Genomic DNA, 23,520 nt, shown 5'->3' with positions numbered 1-23,520 from the left:
TACATCAATACACCATCCCGTTGCCCTAAAGCACTGTCAGTTGCAACATGAATTTGTCGGTGTGCTATAAAAAGCAAAGAGTGCAGAAATTCTGAGGCGCTTGTCTTTCAAACGATTTGGAGATTTTCCCCTTGCTTTTCCACAACAGGGAAAAGATAAGGCGTGCATCGCCTCGTTTGTGCAGGAACCTCTGTGATAAGTTAGGAGAACTACCTAGTGGAGAACTTTAAGCTGTTCCGACAAAAGTTATATGGGGTCAAACTGTGACCCACAAGTTCACGACAGATTTGAAACGGCTCCAGTGAAAGTACCACATTTTAACAAGTTATACTTCTTTGAAATTGGGGACATAGTCAACGTAAACGCATGCCATCTTCAATTTTAGTTTTTTTAATGAAAATGAATTGATTTAGGCCTTAGCCGTGGGTAAGAAGGGTTGTCTTTAAAAGCACACTCTCCGTTAAACGTGCACAAACGAAATAGCCTAGATAGACCGTTAAAGATTCTATGTGGTTTGAAAAATTATAAAATGTGTACTCTGTCCTCCTGCAACATATTAATTCTCAGTCCGTGATTTTGCAAAGTTATTTTTACATTTGGTATTTGAAATAACCCGATTTTATATAGATGGACTGCTGCCTTCATTGTGATTTTGTAATTTCTAATATTATAGTTTTGAGCTAAACATTACGCGTCAATTAAGCACCAGTCCTAATGAGGCTGCAGCTGTGGCAAGGTCTTACTCCCGACTGTGTGTCAATCGCGAACGCCAGTAGTTGATTTTGTTCTGCTCTGTTCATCAGCCCAAGATTTACATTGTATCCCAGTCCTTCAAATAACAATGAGCGAAACCACGAAAAATGGTAAAAATTAATTTACGGAGAATTTCACCATTTCATCACTTCTGTCTTGTACTGGGAAGCATTTCAATATCTATGAATGTGGTACATATAGGCCTAGTCTCGAAGGTCCACAGACGTTACCAGAGGGAGCCCTTGAAGTTTTTAATTTATCATAAGCAGACAAGTTAACATTTCAAACGGGTTAATGCCTGGGTTAAGGGCACAGTAGCTGTTAGCCTACAATAACCTGAAATTGACAAAGAGATACGTAAGGCAAATTTCGAATAATTTCATGCTTTTCACGTCGTTATATGGCCACATTTATTTATAAAAAAAGACAAACTGTCAAGCAAATGCTCAATAAGAACTTAAGGTGATGTTGCTAATGACAACTTTTCTTCTTCGGGTCTCTCCTTTTAAATTAAACCACTTTTTCTGACATCTCAACATGTGGTGTGTAAATATGAGAATGGATGAGTGTGAATGCGCTCCTGACAGTCCACTTTTTCCCCCTCTTATTGCGGAGCTCCCTGGAGAGAGCGCGCGGAGAGAGGAGCGCTGTACAAAAAATCAAAGTGGGGCAAAAGACAAGCTGCACCACAGCTGGCAAATCATCTCACGGAGCATCAGAGACGGGGAGGGGCGGTTCGTTTACCTGACACCCTCTCATACTGTAGAACCCTCCTCCTCGTGCCTCTATCCCCCACCGCAGCCCACGTTGTTCGCAGTCGCATGCCATCCGCGCGCCCAAGTTATTAGTTGCGCAGCCGGTTTGCGTGTGACACAACGTTACCACCGTCAATCGCAGGAGTTCTCGCTTCTTTGGATCTCTCAAGGTCGGGAAGAAGTTGAATACACATTTTTTGCACTGTTGATGGAAAACAAGGTTTCCCGGTGACTGCTAACTTCGAAGGTACAGTTACATCTCTTTTACATCCTGGTTTAATCAGAGGGCTTATTGACATGTCAGCTACACCTGCCGAGTGGACGAATTAACGCTATTTCTATTCCATGCTTCGCACTCTGTTCGTTAACATGCTAGTTGAAAACATTTAAGGAACTTTCCTTTAAAAACACCGGTATGTTTTAACGTAGTTTGCACTTAAAGGTGTGTCACTTTCATTTCGTGGCGAGAGTGCATCGTGTGTAAGGATGTTAACAGGCAACGCAAGTGCGCTTTTTGTTTATAATAGAGATTTATGACATTTTTTTTTCTTTTTCACAAAACAAAGTACGAGTTTCAGTTCAGCCAGAGCGATACAATAAATGCAATCTCTTTCGCTTTCTGTCTATCAGAACTATTTCGCACATTGTAACACTGAAAACAGCGTTTCTACTCCTGTTTGCGTAAAAAACAATACATATTCTTCTCAAAATAGAAATATATCGGAAATGGTATATCAATTCCTTTCAGTTTTACTGCGTTGATTAGAATACTGCCTAGCCTATACATGTGCACTCAAAAGCTCGTAGACCAAGCAAGGACCACAGAGAGAGGTGTAACCTCTCCACTCAGTAATACCATTTATAGAACGTCACATGTTTCTTATGATCTGGCTCAGACTGCTTTTTGAGCTTTATCAGCTAATTATCTGTAGGCCTCAGAATTGAAGGTGTTAAGAAACAAAGTAGGGTGAAAGGCAATGCAGTCACAAAACTGGCAGTGCAAGATGTGTCCATGCAAGCATTGTAGATGTTTGATGCATATCTTGAGGTCTGATTGCAGTTGTGTTTAAATACCTGACTGAACAATTGAATTCCATTAATCCAAGAGACCAACTAAAGGTCCAGGTCAGTGTAGGGTTAAGAGATAAAGTCACCTATCTTTAATCTAGGCACTGCCTTGTAGTTTTATTTTGCAGAATTTATGTTCGATCTCTGTGATCACTGGTTTTTGTAGTACTGTTGAACTATAACTATTTTGAAAGTCCAAATACAGCTGTGTGGTTCAGAGTTGAATTTTTAGACAGTAACTTTTTAGTCCTATAAATGGGCAATTAAGCATGCATAGCCTATAATATACAGCAGACACTTTTTAGATGTAACTGCTTCAAAAATGGTAATACCTTTGAAAAAATAATGCTAACGGAAATCTTGCCATGTGCATATTTGTAACTACGATCACTTGTGTGGAAATTAAAAGGCAATTTTTTTCAGTACTGTGAGTTTTAGATTCATCGCATGAGCATATTGCTTTTTATGACCTGCTAGTTCATTGCCATAAAGAAGAAAACAGTAACAACTGAATATTGTAGCAGTTAAACATACACTACTCTATAGTAAACACATCAACAAAACACGTATGGAAATAAACACACAATATACTAGTAGAGTACACACTGAGTATATGTACTCAAGAAAGAATCAAGAGAGTAGAAGCTCTATACAATTACTTCAAGCTAGATTACAATAAAACAAATTGTAAATATTAACATGATTGTGTAAAGTGTTAGTTAAACTATGAATTCACAAATGATTATTTTCAGGTTTTATGCCACAAATGCCTTAATGACACAAAGTCAGCGTGCACACTCAAATGATGTCTTCTTAGTCTGCCTTAGCAAGTGGTTATGAGGCCTCTTGTCTTTTCTTAGAGGTTGCATGACAGGATTAATGAGGTTTTTACAGGGTCAGTACATCACACAACGATATAGCAAAAATGTTCCTGTCAGAAACTGTGTCACTTCTGGTAAGTGCCAGTGGAGATCAAAGGCTGGTAGTATCTGAACGTTTGAAATCCCCCTCTCTCACTCTTAGCGCCATCACCCCTTTGTGTTCAACACTCTGCTTCCGTCAATCAATTTGTGGCTGTGAAAAAGTGTTGCAAATTTTGGTGTTGGCCTTGACTTGAACAGAAGAGATGGTCCGACTGTAATGAATCAAACTCCTCTTCACTCACGCCAGTGAGGTGGGTGGGAGCAGCGGTTGTGAAACTCTGCTCAGACTAACCTCACGATGACACTTGTACAGATGCCAGTCATAAAAAAAACAAACGACTACAACAAATTTGGTTCAATTTATTTTCCCACTGACATGACCCAGGGTTGACTGCCTGATTTAGACTTGACAGGACACTTGCCCCCTGAACGCTCCAGAGCAGGTGTGGACGCGTGGTCTTAAAGACCCCCAGCCTAAAAGTGAAAGTAGGCCTAATATACATTAGACTGGTCTCCGAGAAGGAAGTAGGTCTACTCAGTGCAGTGCTGTCAGAAACACACCCAAGTCCTTTCTCCACCATTCATCTTGGCTGTCCTTCAGAGTCACATTCCTTTCTAATTGCCTCCTCATTGGTCAGATCTGGGTAGTGTCGGGTCGGGTCGGAGGACAGGAGGCTCTGCCTCTTGTGACAGTCAGGGCACGCCGTCTGCACGGTTTCCTGCCTTCCGAATGAATTCTGCAAAAGAGAGCGCTCAGTTGTCAAGCGTTGACTAACATTGCGGTCGCAAAAGTGCGGTCGATTGTACCTGAGCGAGCAAAAAACGCTCAACCTCATTGACCCTCAGAGACCAATTAAGCAGTGCAGTGTCTCAGTGAGTTTGCATTGAGTGGAAAGTGTTCCGGTTTGGTTGAGATGACAGTAATCAGACCACAGTTATCAAACACTTTATTTATCCATATTCCATTCAAAATCCCCCCCCCCCCCTCCCGAATCTCATAGACTACAGCCCGTCTGTGTCTTACATGAAGCCTCGCTTTTCCCCCTTCAAGTGTTTCATATTTCAGTAGTCTTCTTCTCTGGGTAAAATGTAACCCAGAACAACACAAGGGGTATTTATGTGTGTGGGTATTTTAATTTTTCTAAACCATAGCTCTGCATGGAGCCGTGTGGATGCGACCCCGAGTTGTGAGTGATATCGAGGGTAAAACCATTAATTGTCTTTACCACCTCGATAATTAATGCTGTGGAGAAATAACAGCTCAGCAAACAGTGGAATTATACTTGTGGTTGGCGCACGGTAAATACCTGTTTAGCTGCCAGCGCATGTATTTATTAGACTGTCGCCAGCAAATAAGAAGCCTGTCTCGTTTTTTTTCTCTTCTCTCTCCGTCTCTTTTTAAATATATCCTTAAATATGTAGCTGCCTGGAGATTCCACCTCCCCTGCGAGTGCGCGGCTATGGTTCTTATGGCAAGGAAGGTAACAGTGCTTCAGAGACTTCTGACGACAAGCTGAAACCAGTTAAAAAAAGAAGACGGTGTCTTAATAGGGATTGTTTTTGCATTCCTGGGCCCCGAGTCAAAAACGTAAAAAGGCCATGATGATTAGAGACATACCACCCTAGACATATTTTCATATGCAACCCCGGCCCCAGACTTAAAGTTAATTTTGTCATGATTTGAAACCCTTTCTAAGCCAGGTGAGGGAGATTCATTGCCTTGGCTTGTTTGACACCATTGGTTAATGTAAGCTCTTATGGAAGTCTCTGGAGACAGTGTGATCTCTCTCCCCCCCCCCCCCCCAAAAAAAAAGCATTAACATTTCCTCATCCCTGGCTTTCATAGATCCCCCTCGAATCTTTTGCAATGTTAAAAAAAATGAGAAACGGGGGGGGGGGGGGGGGGGGGGGGAAGTGCGTCATGTTGATTTTGTCATGGTGTGACAGAATGACACTTGTGTAAAATCAGAGTAACAATTTTATCTCGCTTAGCAGCAGCATTGCCAACACATGTTTACTAATACCTTTAACTTCCTGCTTCTTCAAATATCCTAATTTTAGTCTTATACATGTGTTTGCATCTCTTGAGAATTTTTCATTGTCTCATATTTTTATGCTTGTCGTTATCCGATCTGTGTAGGTTTTCTCACATCCTTTGTTCTGGTAATGCAACAAAAAGAAGACAGTGTGCTTTGGAGGAATGCGCATCCTGCAAAGATCATGTTGTTAATACCCACCCACATATATTCCAAAGAAACAATTTAAAAAAGATACTCTTTTTTACTGAATAGAGAGATGCGCATATATGAGTCCACAATTACACACACTCAAGCACACACACACACACACACACACACTCTAACAGATATGAACACTCACTAAGGGGGACACAGATTAACTCACACTTAACATTATTTAAGCATTCCCTTTGAAAACGTGTTGGTGTGAAAAAACAACCTTTGATTCACTGCTCACAGGAAAAAGACAAGCTTGAGAACGCACACACACATGCATACACATGCAGATACACACACACACACACACACACACACACACACACACACACACAAACACACACACACTGTATAGCAGATATAGAAAGAGAGTTAATAAAATGAGCAGAAGAGTATTTTCAGATCCCACCACCAGATTATCTCCTAGATCAAGTGCACAAGACTCCCCTAGCCAGTAGTTAAACTTTTTTTTTTTTTCAAAATAACTCTCTGTCACCCAGCAATCACCCCAGTGCCTCTTACACACACTTACACACACACACACACACACACACACACACACACACACACACACACACACACACACACACACACACACACACACACACACACACACACACACACACACACACACACACACACCAGCCTCTCACCCGACCACTCGTGCCCTCCACGAAACCCTCACTTAATTTAAATCACAGAAAGGTGATTTAACCTTTCGTGAAGACGCATGACAGCTGCACTACAAAGCAGGGACAAAAGGCACCCTCAGTTGCCTACTCGCACAGACACACACACAGACACACCCAAACAAACACACACACACACACACACACACACACACACACACACACACACACACACACACACACACACACACACACACACACACACACACACACACAGCACACTGTCCTGCCTCTTTAACTCTATTAATTGTTGATATGTTGCAATCCACGAGGCAGAGATTAGAGTTCTAATTATTCAATCATGTGATGCTGCCCCAGCGCCCGGTGACAGAAAAGCAATTTCTCAGGGCCTTGAAACTGATGTTGTTTGATTGTTATATGACTAATCTGTTTCATAATTCGATAAAAGCAGGAGGAATAAACAAGTGATACGGCGCGATAAAGAGAGCCTCTCTCATCAGGCGCAGGCAGGCAATAATTGGTTTTAAATCATTAATACAGATTCCTGTGGGGAATCTAAAAAAGAAGAGAGTTCCTTTTTGCTTCTTGCTTCCATCTTCCTTTTTTTCTGTCATTGACCCCCTTTTTTGTGTGTCTGTGTCTTTTTTCTTATTTGTCATTTTGTTTTCTTATTTGTCGTTTTCTTCTTCTTCTTCTTCTTCTCATCCACTTTTTCCTCTGGTAATCGCATCAACATGGGGGTCATTGCCATGGCATCCAGATGTCAGGAGGAAAGAGTTTTTTTTACGCCCCCCACCCCCCCATAGGAGGCGCATGATTTGACTTGAGTCTGATCTCACGCTGACCCACTCACTCTCGCACACTCTGAAGCCGCAGGAGCAACTCGACAGTGAGGCGCTTCCCACTGTAGTCATGAACTCTCACTGGCAAACCCAGTCTAGACAAACAGAATGAGTGAGAGCAGAAAGTGTGTGGTCTTTCAGGTAGTCTTTGCTCATGTGTACTCTCACAGAGAGATTTAAAAAAAAAGAAAAACACCACATGCGCTCATTAAACAATTAAGCTGTTAGGTGAAGAGTTTTTCAATAGTCCCTAGATCCCTCCTAACACCCAGACTTAAACACTGAGGGTTAACCGTTTCATTACACGTCAAAGGTATTTCTATACAGTTTCTTATTAGACTATATACCAATCAGTGTCAGGTTGTTTTTACAGAAATGCATTGCATATAATATGACATTCACTGTTTTTGATCACTGTTTATGATTATTTGGATTTTGTCAACATTTCTGTGACACTATATGTAAGTATCCAACTTGTTTATATCCAGAGCTCATCTGACAGGGTAGATTGGCTTGGGACAAGTTGAAGTACTGGAAAGACAACTTGCATATATGTTATCAGATGCAAGCTAGTATTAAAACCTGTTTATGTGTACACAATTGTACCTGTAGAATATGCTTAGAGGTTAAGCGCAAAACATGATAGGAGCTAGTTTTCATAGAGCATATATGCTGTTATAAATTGCTATAAGCAGTGTCAGTGGCTTAGAAAATAAATAAATTACCTCAGGATATATACAGTAAGACATTGCTACAATATGCAGAATTTAGTGATTGATTTACAGCAGTTGAATAGAATATCAAATCAATGACTAATGCAAAACAGTGTTTAGTGACACCACATACCAACTAAATTCTGATAGCTGACGAATAATAGGCAATGTTAAGAACTGTGATGAAATTCGATTGCAACATCATATTAGGATAGGTTGACTATTTAATAGTTTTAATACTTATTCACTATTGTTATGATATAGTCATACCCCTTCAGTTGTAATCCTTTTCAACCTCTTTTCATGCTAATCATGTTTTAGACAGAAAAAATAGCTGGCACAGCATATTAAAACACATAGATGCACAAATACAAAGGCCTCACGAAATACACAAACACACCTCCCAATCTTGTGGTAATCTGGCTGTCTAAAGCAGAGACGTGTTTAAATTTTTTTTGAGAACGTGTTAAAAATGGAGGGCCATGCGTCGACACAAATGCGTGTGTGTACTAAATGATAATCATTACTGATGAAATCACCAGCACTCTTTTAGGCCTGTGCTCTTCTGGATGCCGGGGCGGCTTTTATCGGTGTGCCGGTGCCAAAGTTCTTGGCAAGTGCCAGCACCTGTGGGCAGTGCCAAGACCTACTGGCAGGGCAATCAAAATTGTGTGACGGTCTTGGACAGTCACCGCGAGAGATTACCGCCTGCGACTGTAGACTTCACCATGTTGTCTGCTGCTGCATTCTCTCCCTCTCCTCCTCCTCCTCCTCTCCCTCTCTCCCTTTTCTCTGGTTACGGCGGCATTGTTTTAGCCTTTTTGAACGTGACATGGAAAAGGCAAGGCGATTGTGTCTGCGATGCGTCCCGGACAATCACTCCAGAAGATTAGCGCCTCCACATCGGGGCTCGCCAGGTCCTCTCAGGTTACAAGAGTCATTTTCTCGTCTTTGAATATGATGAAATCGAAGATGAGACAAAAGGGGTATTGCTTCTTTTTTTTTTGCCATTGCCAACATATTGGAGGGGGGCAGTCAAGGGAGGTGTGTTTGGGGGGGGGGGCGACACTAACATCCCAGACAGCCTTCTAAGAAATAACACAAACAAACAAACAAGGCTATTTTAGCCTGAGTGAGCCATCATAACACCAACCTCAATGCAGCTATCACAGTTGCAGATCATGATTTTTTTTTTTACAGTATTTTAAACGTAAAGTATTAACCATTGAATAGGCCTTGATGCTTTTGGACATGCACATAGGCATTTTACAGTTTTCTATTTCACTTGTGCTTTTTTTCCCCCCATCATAATAGCAGAATTTAGTGAAAGGGTGTAATTGCACCGTTGTCCAGGGGGTGAGAAAGAGGACAAACCCTGTGCCCTCTGCACCACACTGGCTAGTCTCCTTGCAGAGCAAAGCAACTTGAGCATGCTACTACTTCTCATTTTTTTTTAATTTTCCATCCTAGGCATGATCACTGTGAGTGCAGCTAAAGGACAGATACATGACAACACACCAATTACAGAAGGCCTCAAAACACAGTGCATCAGAGAATGGAGTGCACACACACACACACACACACACACACACACACACACACAGCACACATACACACACAGCACACATACACACACAAACACACACACATACAGCACATGAACAGGCATGTTTGTAAAATATATATATATATATATATATGCCGTTAGATTATATGTAGGCTATATGTAGCTAACCTATATGTAGTCTTTAGCAGTGGATATAGGTTATAGTATGTCTGCAGCATCAGGCAGGGTTGATAGTGGACTTCAGAGACCTAAGTGTTGGTTATGTGTTTTGCAATTGGTGGTTTAGTGGGAATGATGGTGACGTGTAGGTAAAACAGTGCTGCCGTGTAGGCTAGGCTTTGTAAAGCGCTTCACGAATACCTGCTTGCAATTCTTAGTATTAACAGTATGATGTTTGTCAAATGCCCATGCATGCTCTGTTTGCTGGTTTCCTGTTTTGATGTGTCAAGAGGGTAGCTTGCACATCTTTGCTTTTTTCCCAGAATCAGCATTTCATTGTAAATATCCTGATCCCCCTGTCTCATTTAACATGTGTGTTTTCGCTATTTGTTTGTAAAATCCATCCTCAAATTCCCTTTCACTGCACTTGTCCATCTATCGTTTGTTGCACAGGAAAAAAAATAACGATATAAAGAATCTCATCCTTTTTTGCATTAAAGTTAATTAGTTGTAAAGCATAACAAAGAATAGTTAATAAAAATAGTACGTCATTATACCTTCATCTTTTTAATTATTTTGACCTATGATAACTTGAATGTGTGAAACTTTCAGAAAAGTTAATGGCACGCTCGCACGCATACACACACACACACACACACACACACATCTGCAAGTGACTCCCAGTCCCTGGCGGTGAGGACGCCACTGTTACTGTCCTGAGGTATCAGCCCTCCCACTGCGTGAGGTTACGGACGTGTCATATTTGTTGTGGTCAGGATTCGACGATCCTGACATCTGATCTGTTTACTGGAGGTTTGGTTTTGATCATGCCACACTATGTCACCTGTGAGCGTTTGCGTGCCGTTGCCCTTTACCCGACTGGAAGTGTACAGTGTGCAGTGCCCATAATTCCCCACGTTCACCGAGACACATACCCACTCGCTAGGAGCCCTTACTCCGAGCTACTGGAACAGATGGCGGCTCCTCTTTGCAATTAGAAATGTAAAACGGGTAGTCAGAATATGCATAGTGCACTTATCATGTGATTTTCTGTATTATTTCTTATCATTGCGTTGTGTTCTGTTACCCTAAATGTCCGAATAGGAGATTTTTACCAATTCATTTTTTTTTTTACCTCTTATCAATAATTATTTTGATCAGATAAATAGTATTTCCCTTAAATAGCTCTACTCAAACAATGCAGATATTCCGGGGGTTATATATGAACGGTGGCCGATACTCTCAGCTCCAACCAAAAGTATATACCCCGAGCAGCGAGTCGAGTGGAGGCTAAAGCCTTCCACTAGCGTAGAACAATACAGCTGAATTTGGCAGTGGATGCACAATGCTGTATTTTCGTATTGACGGCTGTGGAATGGTCGAAGGTCCGGCGCAAGGCCCTTTTCAGTCGTTAGCTTCTACAGCTTCGTATGTTATGTTGTTTATTCGCATAGGCGTTTGTGTGAGCATGTGTATATGTGCGTGTGTGTGTGTTATTCAGTAATAAATGCAGAACCGCCTCACTCTAATCAAGCTGATTAAAAATTCCTGCGCGCACAGCCGGAAATCGCACCATCCTCTGTTTTCTCCGCACTTTTTACTTTATTTTCGCGTCGGTCCTCCACCAGGACATCGTCTGTCACAGGAGACTGCCTCGCTCGACTCGAAATCCGTCTTAAATTGGCTTGTTACAGGCGTATTTTCTTTTGAAATGAGGAGGAAAAGGAAAGCAGAGGCAGCGCCAGCACCAGCGAGGGGAGTGATGAGTCAATACAACTAATAATTTAATGGGGACACAGGAACGGGGAGAAAGAAAGGGGAGCTCCGTCCGGGCACAAATTAAACGAACTGAAAACAGTCTAACCCAGGGAACTATAATCCATCTATGCATGCCACAATCGTCTTCGATGTCGTAAAGTAAATCGTACTTTTAACCTGTTTGGATCCGCAGATCGTAGCTACGTCGTCTTTCCACGAGAATCCAGATTATTGTCGCTTCATGCTCTCCCGGACAGTCGCGAGGCTAAATTAATTGTTCGGTCTTTTATTTTATAGATGCTTACATCCCCGTTGCATATCAGAGGACTTGTCGCTTGTGACTGCATGCAGCTATGGTTACTTTTATTTTCGACGCGTTATGTACGTAAGGACGCCTTGTAGTCCTGGTGGGTTTAGCGATAGAACTAAACTCGGTACACTTGTAACCGATACCTTACTATGCTGTAGACAGCATTAACTTTCTTTTAAAACGGGTTAATTTTCCTTTGTCAACGTCGGTGAAAGCGGACAACTTGGTTGGCTTCCAACAACTGCTTTTCATGAAGTCGCATTTTTTCTTAAATTGCCTATAGCTTGTGTTATCGGCTTTTTGTTTATCTGTGTATGTTCTATTGATTGACATTCGATGCTACGAGAATCGCCTTTCTATCGTCAAGAAGAATTCTTTTTGCAAAAGGATTGTCGATATCTGATGTAAGTCAGACCGAGAAAGCATCAAACATTAAAGTTTTCTTTAACCTAACAAAACTTGAAGACGCTGTTCACCCCGACGACTTTATATGCGTTCGAGTTCCGAAGTGGTGAGTTGCAGGTTGGTGTCATTGATTTTTGACTAACTTTACCAAATTTACATGTGTTCAAATTTGCACGCCTGCATGTCTTATTCTTTAAAGGTCATTGAAAAAAGCTGACCTGGATCACACCGATGCGGGTCCGGATTGAGTGGTTGCTTCACAGTGTTCTATTTGCTTTGACTTTATGGAGGTCTAGTCTGGTTTTTGTGTAGCCTGTTTGACATTGCTTTAAAAAAAAAAAAAAAAACAGAAACGATTTTGACATGTTATTGTGAAGATAATAATAGATATAACAGCAGTATTACCTCAAATTAATATCTGAGGTGCCGTTTTTCCCTTTTATAATAAGTGTTTTCAACAATGTGCTTGAATTGCTGGCCGTGGTTGTTGTCTGTTGTCTATATAAAATGCTACACCATGAACATACTTTCCCATACTGTAGCATACTGTAGGATAGTGCCCGCAGTGGACCATCAAGGGTCGGACAGTGAAAGTGTATGTGTCTGAACCACCCCAGGACACAGCACACAGTTTCCTGGCCTGTTTGTTACCCATACTGGGCCCTCAGTCAGTACTGTTGGCATTTGACATGCCTTTTAAAAAACAAAAAGAGGAAGCCTTGTGTCTCCTGACAATGTATCATTCTTCATACCTTCCCAAACATGATGATCTTTTCCTCGAAACACACCTAGCCTACGATGACTGTCCTGAGTGTGCACCTGCCCTATTGTTTTGTTACTGCCGCCCCCCTGATCTTCCTGTAAAGTCTGTAGGTGTTATTTCGGTGCAAACTGTACAGAGCTGGAAACGGTGCTGTGTCGGCTGTGTCATCCTCGCCCGTTTGACGCGAAGCATTCGTATGTTGTCGTGGCCTTGCCACTTTGAAAAGCTTACAAAAATTACGGGGTGGGAGGCGGGGGGGGGAGAAAAAAAGAAATCTGTTTCAGGTGATGCAGAACGTGTGAACGCTCACAGCGGTCGGCTTAATCCTCTCTCCACACACAGAGAGAGGCCTGTTGTAAAGATGCACTGATCACTGGGGTGGAATCCGTGGCAAATGAACGTGAATGCACAAAAACGGGCCTGTTTTCCCTCGCCACATTGGGGAAAGTGCAGCACGGGACGGCCATCCATAATACATTGGCCGTGAAAAAAATTAGAGCGCGAACGCCCGCACGAACACCCTCAAGTGTCATGTAGTGCCTCAGCAGATTGGACAGGTTTGGCACTGTGGCTCACACAGAGGAGAGGAACGCTTCTTGTCCCCCTTGGTTTCTTGTCAAGAGAAAATAAGTGTCAAAATAAATGAGTTTTATTTCTTAAATAGTGCAAAAGGCCCACCGCTCACTTCTATAAATGCGAAATCATCAATTATGTGTTTTTATATGTCGTCGTCTTTGACATACTTTATTTACACTGACCATCTGTCTCCATGCAGTAGAAATGTGATGATGTGTTTTTGTTGTTACTGCAACTGTTTCCATGACCAACACATAAGGAAGTGCAAGCAAGCACACAGCTTTTTGAAATGCCAGGGCCCTTTACGGGTCACGAACCTTCCACCACGCAAGACACGTACATGCAAACCACTCTTAAATGTCAGTGGGGTCCTTGGACGTGGATGTGTGGACGAATACGTGTACCATGTGGTTTTTTGGGGGGCATGTTGTTGTCTTTACTTCTTGTCTGACCTGTGTGTCTGTGTGTGTTTTTTGGATGTGTGGACGAATACGTGTACCATGTGGTTTTTTGGGGGGGCATGTGTTGTCTGCAACTCTTGTCTGACCTGTGTGTGTCTGTGTGTGTCCCCCCACTCCCCCCCTCCCACCCGGCAGGTGATAGCAAGCAGTGGCGCTGAGAGCGATGGAGCATCTCGGCGAGACGTGCCTGGGGAAGGAGAACTGTGAGCTGGTGGCGGCCGGCCTGGGCGAGGCCAAGGGGCCCCCGGCCAAGCTGGCCCGGCTGGAGCAGAACGGCAGCCCGCTGGGCCGCTCCCGCCTGGGCAGCTCCGGGGCCAAGCTGGGCGGCGTGCCCTTCAAGCCCTCCTCGCACCTCCTGAAGGCCTGCCACAAGAAGGGTGAGTGGCGTGTGTGGGTGGGGGGCGGCTGGGTCAAGAGGAGATTGGGAAGAAGTGTGGGGTTCCAGATGAAGGAGTGTGTGTGTGTGTGTGTGTGTGTTTGTGTGTGTGTGTGTGTGTGTGTGTGTGTGTGTGTGTGTTTGTGTATGAATGTTTTATCATGTAGTAGTGATGTATTCTTGTGTGTGTGTTTATGGATGGATAGATGTGTGATTCTGTCTGGTGTATTCCTCTGTGTGTATGTGAGTGTGTGAGATGTATTGATTGCTAGGTTAACTCAATAAGGCTAATTTATGTGAAGGTTTTGTCACATGCGGTTTAGGTGACACATGTTTACTCACGTCCAGTTTGTGTGTGTGTGTATTTTTTCACCGGTTACATTTATGGTTCTGTGAATATGGCCACATCAAAACCTGTGAAGAGACATGCTATTTGAAAGGAGCAGCATAGCAGTTCAGAAACTTGGCACTACAGATAGCTAGGATTATTGCTTTCCTACACCAACATTACATCAGTGTTTCTCTCTCTCTTTTTTTTTTCCTAAAACAAAAAAAAGGGTGTAATTCGTGATGACTGGGAAAAAAAATCTTCCCTCTCTCCGTTTTGGCCGGCAGTCAAGCTAGGAGCAGTGCGATGCTAAAGGGCCTTCCCTCCGGGTTGTTGTGATTTGCGTCTTTAATTCGTTGGAACACCCAGCTGCGCTTGTTACATTGTAACTACACCGAATCACCGTCCTCCAACCAACCCCCTATTCTGTGCCTCTCTGGACACTCTCTATTATTCTTCATGGGAAATCGTGAACTTTGACGAGTGCCTGCTGAACTTTGCGGGCTGCGGGGTGCATTGTTTGGAGCTGAATAATATTTACCATGGGCTTTTCTCAGCTCGCGGGAAAACAAAGCACGTATTGATCCCGAAATGAACCTACACAGCAGTCTTTATTGTTAGATCTTTATCTATTAAAAATGGAAAAGCTCCACTTCAGCACATTCTTTGGCAAATGCTTGTGATTGACCCTATTTATTGATCGTTTGCCACAAATGTGTGCATCTTCAGGAACCCAAAAAAGCTACTTGCGTTACAGACATGATTTATTGCGTTTACTTTTAAATGGGGGACATTAAAATTGGGACACGTGCTGAATTATTATTTTTTTTGTCCTCGAGATGGCAGAGAACTTATAAGTTCCACAAATTTTAGGACTAGAGTGTTTCAGCTGTCTGGTATTATGTGATATTTGCCCAGTAAACCCTAACACATGACAGCTTTGGACAAGGATTCTTCATTCCCCCCCCTCCTAATAGCATCGCACTGTTTACACAGACTTGTAAACCTCAAGGCTATACAGTGTGCTGGGAGTTGCCGCCGAGCATCATGGGAAGGTTCCTGGGAACTGCCAGAAGAAGTGCTCTAATGTGATCTGTGCACCTTAACAATAAATAAAGCATTTAAACTCCAGCCGTGAGCTCAGAGGCTGCTGTTCCCTTCCAAACGCTCTGACAACAAAGCCTCACCTCTGCCTGCAGAATGGCACGTAAACACCAGGCATGTGATCAAAATAAAAAAGATCATAATGACTTTAGTTACTTTAGTGATCAGGAGGGCAGGAGTGTTCAAATACATTTTCAGTCATCCGTCACATGCTCAGTTACAGCTGGAGAAAAATTCTGTTATGCCGTCTGTAAAATATATATTTGAGGTGTGTGTGTGTGTGTGTGTCTCTGTGTGTGTGTGTGTGTGTGTGTGTGTGTGTGTGTGTGTGTGTGTGTGTGTGTGTGTGTGTGTGAGAGAGAGACGAGAGCTGATGTGACTCTGGTGAGGTGTAAATGCGACGCATATGTTCCTGTTCTGTTAATTCTGCAATGTGTTTCTGTCTGTGTGAATGCGTGTCTGTTTGCGTGGGTGCACGCGTGCGTGTGTGTGTGTGTGTGTGCGTGTGTGCGTGTGTGTGTGTGGGCGGACGTGTGCGTTTTTCCAGGCAACATGCTGCCGGTGTTTTGCGTGGTGGAGCACTACGAGAGCCCCATCGAGTTCGACAGCAAGGAGGAACACGCTGAGTTTGTGCTGGTCAGGAAGGACATGCTCTTCAACCAGCTCATCGAGATGGCCCTGCTGTCCCTGGGCTACTCGCACAGCTCCGCCGCCCAGGCCAAAGGTCAGACACCCACCCCGCTCCGCTCCGCCTACCCCTAACTTCCTTCCCCTTCCCCTCTGCTTCACTCTGACACTCCCCCCCCCCCACCCACCCACCCCCCTCCAGCCGCACAGCTGTATCGCACAACACTAAACAGGCTGCACACACACACATCTCTCTCTCTCTCTCTCTCTCTCTCTCTTTTTTTTCCCCTGTGCCTCACATCATTCCTGCTTTCTGAAGTGCCACCACAGCTGTATGCTTGTCTGTTTCCACTTCCTCAGCACGGTCGTTTCCGTGCGTTTGATTTCTCCCCCTGAACCAACCGCCCACCAGACACCCACCCACCCCACCAGCCATTCCCTGTTTCCCTGTGACATTTCTGTCTTGCAAGGCAAACCCAGGGCTATGTGCTTTTAAATACAGTGCTTTGGCCTGTACTTAAACCACAGGCTGGTGGTGAGGCCAAAGAGAGACAGAGGGACAGAGAAAGAGAGAGAGAGAGAGAGAGAGAGTGAGAGAGAGGGACAGAGAGTGAGTGTGAGAGAGAGAGAGAGATGGAGATGGAGTGGCGGCTGTGTGCAGGTGCCCTCCCCTGACCACGGGTCTCCCCCCTCCGCTCGGCCCTGTAATCACACTCTCCCCTTGGCAGGAGTGAGTGTGGAGGTGGGCCTTGGGTTACTAATTGCTCTCTTTATGGAGACTTGAGCTATTTTAAGAGGCCCCCTCAGCCTGTAATTTATTGTGGGCTGTCCATCACTTCACTGCAATATTTCCCTTACATATTTATGAATGCTTTTCTCTCTCTCTCTCTCTCTCTCTCTCTCTCTTTCTCTTTCTGTGTTTTTTGTTTGTTTTTGTTTTTGTTTATATTCTCTTGTGTTCTTTTATGACCAGTGTACATCGGTTTGATATTCGGTCGTCACTCATGCGTTTTAGTTTAGACGATCAAAATGAGAAATATGTGACGCAACACATTTGTTCAGCAACAGATCAGCTTTTTTTTCCCCGCACCGTCTCACTCTCATGAGTCCTGAGTGTGTGTTTCTGTGTTATGTAAATTGTGGCCTGCGCGATTCTTCTTTCCTCCCACTGAGATGTGAAGTGCACAGAGACACACACACACACGCACACACACACATATGCACATGTACACACACACACATATATATGCAGGAGCACACACACACACACATATGCACATGTACACACACATATATATGCAGGAGCACACACACACACACACACACACACACACACAAACACACACACATATTCACATGTACACACACACACATATATATGCAGGAGCACACACACACACACACACACACACACACACACAAACACACACACATATTCACATGTACACACACACACATATATATGCAGGAGCACACACACACACACACACACACAAACACACACACATATTCACATGTACACACACACACACATACACAAACACACACACATATTCACATGTACACACACACACATATATATGCAGGAGCACACACACACACACACACACACACACAAACACACACACAAACACACACACATATTCACATGTACACACACACACATATATATGCAGGAGCACACACACACACACACACACACACTAACACTGCGTCTGTATTCTGTGTTATCTGACTTTGGTGTTGCTCTCTGCGGGGTTCTCCACAGGCCTGATCCAGGTGGGCAAGTGGAACCCAGTGCCCCTCTCTTACGTGACCGATGCCCCCGACGCCACAGTGGCCGACATGCTCCAGGACGTGTACCATGTGGTGACACTGAAGATCCAGTTGCACAGGTCAGTGCCCAGGGCATGGGGTTGTGTGAGGGCGGGTGTGTCTGTGTGTGAGTGGGTGTGTGTGTCTGTGTGAGTGGGTGTGTGTGTGTGGGCGGGTGTGTCTGTGTGTGAGTGGGTGTGTGCTTGGTGTGAAAGCTAGCAACCACTGTTCTCCTACTGTCAGGCTTCTTCCTGCCGTGTGTCTGTCTGTCTGTCTGTCTGTCTGTCTGTCTGTCTCTCTGCACAGCTGTGGTATCTGTCTTGTGTTTGCTGAGATGGGATTCATGGTGTCTTGTCCCTTGGTTATCTCAGATTTATCTTTTTTCCATCTTCTACTCTCTCATATATACAAATATAAACACACAGACAGAGACACACACACACACACACACACACACACACACACACACACACATGCTTCCTTATACCCATCTCTTCTCTCACCACCAGTGACACACCGGTGAGGACACAGCAGGTTGTGTGTGTATTCAGCCTGGTAGGCTGGAGCTAGTCTGCATCCTCTCCTCTGCTCTCTCCCCCTCTCTCTCACACACACACACACACACACACACAATTACTCCCTAGAGGCTGTCTGGTTGTAAGCTGTTTAAGGTGTTCCTGCCGTAGCCTCTTTCCCTAGCAAGTATGGATGTCTTCTTGTGTGTGTGTGTGTGTGTGTGTGTGTTTGTTTCTGGGAGAGGGGGGGGAGTTGTGTACCAGCTAGTGTGTGTGTGTGTGTGTGTAAGTAACTATTTCTGCATATATGTGTGTGTGTATTTATATGTTTCAGCTTGTGTGTATGTGTGTGTGTGCTGCTGTAATAAGAGGCGGCATTGTGCAGCATTCACACTCGTGCCTCATACATTTATTATCATGTGCTCCGCCTCACAGGATCAGTGTTCATGATCTGCCCTCTATATCATTTTAAAGGCACTTTTATGCTCTTCTGTCCCTCCATAAACCTCTGACACACACACACACACACACACACACACACACACACACACACACACACACACACACACACACACACACACACACGTAGCCAAAAGGGTTCAGCTAAATACACGTGCCTCATTTATTTGACTAACCCCTCAAAGGATATGATTTTTCAAGGCTTTGTTGTCAATAGTAGTCAGCTAGGCTTCATTTAATGTCTGCCGTGCTTCGCGGTGTTCCATAGGAGGGACCAGGGATGATGCTCTGTTTGATGAACATTCATGTGTGATAATTTCTCGCATTTTGCGAGGCGTCAGTGCCACAAAGAGACTCAGATTCATCTCGGCCACTGTTAGCCTAGAGACTAGCCTACATTCGTGTCTGCGTCCCAAAAAAAATCTTTATACCCATCATATTTGCGCATTCTATTTAATCTGTTTTTTTTTTTATCCTGCATGCCACAAAAATCTAGTCCGTAACACCTTAAATTGTTTCACCAAGCACATCAAGCCAGAAAGGTAGAAGTAACATGAAATAATAGTCGCCACATGCAGCTGATGTATAATTCATGCCTCAATACAGCAGATGTGTTGTATAAAGTAATTAACTAATCAGAACAATCAGGAGAGAGAGAGAGAGAGAGAGAGCGAGAGAGAGGGAGGGAGGGAGAGAGAGAGAGAGAGAAAGAGAAAGAGGGAGAGAGCGAATGAGAGGGAGAGAGAAAGAGAGTGCAATCTCCAGATGCATCTGCTTGATGCGCCAAATGAAATCTGTCTGTCTTACAGGAGCGCTTGCAGCAGGGAAAGCAAGGCCCTGTGCGCACTCATATACTCACTCACTCTTCTCTTTCTCTCCCTCTCTCCCTCTCTCCCTTCCTCCCACTCTCTCTCCATCCCGATCTCTCTCTCTCTCTTCTCTCTCTGTATCCTTCCCAATCTTTGTCTCTATCGTCTTTCACACTCTCTCTCTCTCTCTCTCTCCCTCTCTCTCTCTCTCTCTCTCTATCTCTCTCCCTCTCTCTGTGTGTCATCCCTATTCCTCTCCCCCTTTTCCTCCCCTTCTCTCTCCTCCTATCTCCTCCTGCAGTTGTCCTAAACTGGAAGATTTGCCGCCCGAGCAGTGGACCCACTCTACAGTAAGAAATGCCCTCAAGGAGTTACTCAAAGACATGAACCAGAGCTCTTTGGCAAAAGAATGTCCCTTATCACAGGTGCTGGAGCCTTCCACAACCCCCTCTCCCCTCCTTGCCCCTGTACCCCCCCCCCCCCACCCCCACCCCCCAACCTCTCTCCAAAACCACACAGTTGCCAAGACTGCAGTGTCCCTTTTCAAATGCCCAGAGTTTGATAGAGTGGAAATAAGGAGAATTGCCATAGAATTTTGAAATCAATGCCCATTGTCATCCCTATAGATGAACACATTTCTTTCTTTTTTTTCTTTTTTTTAAACCCACTTCTTTTTCCCTTTCTTTCTTTCTTTTTTTTATTTTGCCGCAGCAGCAGTGGTGTTGATGAATGTAAGTTATTGTTGGTGGGGAAACAATGGGCTAACTGGAGTAATCTTGATTAATTCTTTCAGGGCTGGGGAAGTGCAGATTTGTGTCACCAGATGTCTGTTTTTCCATGAAGTAATCTAGTCACCCTGCAGACATATTTCTGAACACTTCTCCCCCCCCACCCCCCCCCCCCCCCACCCCCATCCCCAACAACATCACAGCTACACACACACACACACGCACACACACACACCAAAAAACACACGAGCCAAAAAGAGCATTTGCGCACCTAATCTCCATACGTCTTGGCGTATATAAATACCAGTGTTTGCGTCTGTGCATGGCTGCTCAGTATGTTTAGCTGTGTGTCTGAGTGAGCCTCTACCTGGAGGCCTGGGCCAGTTTGAGTTTGAGCGGGGAGAGTTTAGCGGCTGTGATGGCACTAACAGTCCCAGGGTGGTGGTAAGCCTGCGTCGAGGCTGGGCCTTCCCACATCTCTCTCTAATCACTCTGTTTACAGTCCATATGCGAGGCATTCCCACTGTGCTTAGACCGGGGAGGGGCTGATCAGCTCCAACAGCCTGTGGGATACACGAACACACTGGCACACACGCACCGTCTCTCTCTCGCTCGCTCGCTCTTTCTCACACACACACACACACACTCCCAAGAATAGAGACATACGCAAAAATGCAGGAACACACACACACACACACACACACACAGGCAAATGCCCTCGTCCACACATAGTCTCAAGGACATGATAATGCACAGACACACACACGCACACACACACACACACACACACACACACACACACGTTCAGGTGAAGATACCGTGAACGCACACACGCTCACACACACACACACACATACACACACACACACACACACACGTTCAGGTGAAGATACTGTGAACGCACACACGCTCACACACACACACACACATACACACACACACACACACGTTCAGGTGAAGATACTGTGAACACACACACGCTCACACACACACACACACATACACACACACACACACGTTCAGGTGAAGATACTGTGAACACACACACGCTCACACACTGGTAGAGTGGGCTCAGCATGAGAGGCTGCACAGAGAGCATTTCATTCATATGCTTTTGGTGTTCCCGTCCGCTTTTGGCTCGAGTTTCAGACCTCCCACCGCCTCGCGAGATGGTGACAGACACTTTGGTATACTTGCGGATTAGCCCGTAGACAGGTGTCAAATTAGCACATTTAAAAAACAGACTGCATACTTTTCCTGTAACAAGAGTGTGGTATTTACCATTTGAATGTTTTGGCTTACTGAGGAATCCATATTTAGTTTCATTGTGCAACACGTGATCGTAATCTCGGGTGTGATGCTGCTTCGACATGCGGTTGTTTTGCTTTGCTTGAGTTGTGGTGTGTCATACCTTTGGGGGAAGTTGGGGTAGGAGCGATAGGCTAGGCTAGGCTAGGCTAAACGCTGAGCAAGGCCAGTGGGGCCTTTAGGGCCTTTGGTTAGCAGGTGAGTTGTCATGGCACCCCCTGCTAGGGCTGGGAAACGAGGGAAAGCGGGGAGAAAAGCCTGATTTAAGGAGGTTTGGGGATGATTGGCATCTTTTATAGGATTAGTGTCTCCTTGATATTCAGGTCTCTAATCCTTGTTTTTCTTTCTCTCCCTCCCTTTTTTGGAAGAAAGGTTAACAAATGGAGAATTACACCACTTTGGTGGGGGGGCTCGAAGGAAGTGGTAGGGAGGGGGACGATACCGAATGTAGAGCTATTGTCCGTCGTCTTGTTGAACATTTCGGTTTATTCTTTTGCTGCGTGAAGTCACTCTTTGTGCCTAGTGTGTGCCAATACCCCCAAAAGACTTTTAGTAGAAAGAAACAGAAAATGTATTCTGCTTTGGGTATTGTTCCCCGCGGAATATCATTTAACTGCCTACCAGAGATGGATTTCTTGCATAATGTCAAAGAGAAGAAGAGATGGAGGTGGGTGGGGGGGTTAGAAAAAGTAAATTGTTTTGCCAGGTTGGATGCGGAGGATAAAGTAGGCTCCTCCTCCTCATCAGGAGTCTTTCAGAGCGTGTGTCTCTCCCTGTGATCTGCCTTTAACCCCTGTCTGCTCGGGAGCCACGGCAACAAAAGAACTCCCCACCCACCCGGTGGCCTTGAAAGAGCAGCTGTTTAGTTGCATAGCAGCAAATAGCCACCAAAATGCCATCTTTGTGGGTTGAGCTCGGAGGCTGTCAGAAGCTGAAGTAAGACTGTGTCTCTCCCCCCCCCCCTCGCCATAGCACTCCACACCACTCGCTTTTTTCTCCCAAGTGTTGCCCCTATTGGTTCTGAAATAGGCTGTAATTAAGATGTGTGGTAGAGGAGAGGGAGAGTGGGGGGTTGAAAGTAACCTATTTCTCCCACATAATAGGAACAAGATATTGTGTGAGTTGGAGGCATAGAGAGAAAGACAGAGGTGGAGAGAGAGAGAGAGAGAGAGAGAGAGAGAGAGAGAGACAGGGAAAAACGGGCAAGAAAGAGAGTGATGAGTCGGAGGGGTGTGGGACCGAAGCTCGCAGGCAACACCGGCTTTGGATCAGTGCGTTTTCATGCGCCTCTCCCATGACGGAAAGTAGAATAGATTGTTTGGGCCGATAGTGCCTTGCGAGACTTCCTGGGCACGCTGATAAGGCAGCCGAGATGGTTATCATTTAAAGGGGCCCCGGCTCGCAGCGCCTCATCCCATTACCACTTGATGACTTCTGGCAGCGGCGTGGGGGCCCTCTTGGTACCGCCCTTCTTTTTTTATCAGCCGGCCCGGGTTCCGACGAGTGCCACGGCG

General features: G+C 44.6%; 1 protein-coding gene across 9 annotated transcripts in view; it reads left to right on the top strand.

Annotated features, from left to right (window-relative positions):
* The first annotated feature begins 1,532 nt into the window (after positions 1-1,532).
* LOC105891822 (DNA-binding protein SATB1) overlaps positions 1,533-23,520 on the top strand; it is a 51,112-nt gene continuing 29,124 nt past the window's right edge. For 6 of the 9 annotated variants that reach the window (XM_042709044.1, XM_031575844.2, XM_031575847.2 and 3 more), the window contains exons 1-5: positions 1,533-1,755; positions 14,073-14,314; positions 16,293-16,469; positions 18,141-18,267; positions 20,272-20,395. In XM_042709044.1, the coding sequence (XP_042564978.1) occupies positions 14,101-14,314; positions 16,293-16,469; positions 18,141-18,267; positions 20,272-20,395 (642 nt within the window). In that variant the 5' untranslated portion in view covers positions 1,533-1,755; positions 14,073-14,100. Of the gene's footprint in view, positions 1,756-9,722; positions 12,255-14,072; positions 14,315-16,292; positions 16,470-18,140; positions 18,268-20,271; positions 20,396-23,520 lie in introns of those variants that run through there. The other 3 variants (XM_031575848.2, XM_031575843.2, XM_031575842.2) reach the window with 3 other exon arrangements.

The sequence above is a fragment of the Clupea harengus genome, chromosome 11 (assembly GCF_900700415.2).
Source record: "Clupea harengus chromosome 11, Ch_v2.0.2, whole genome shotgun sequence".
Classification (NCBI taxonomy): Eukaryota; Metazoa; Chordata; class Actinopteri; order Clupeiformes; family Clupeidae; genus Clupea; species Clupea harengus.
Note: the sequence above shows the minus strand (reverse complement) of the source record. Positions and strands in the feature narration are given on the sequence as shown.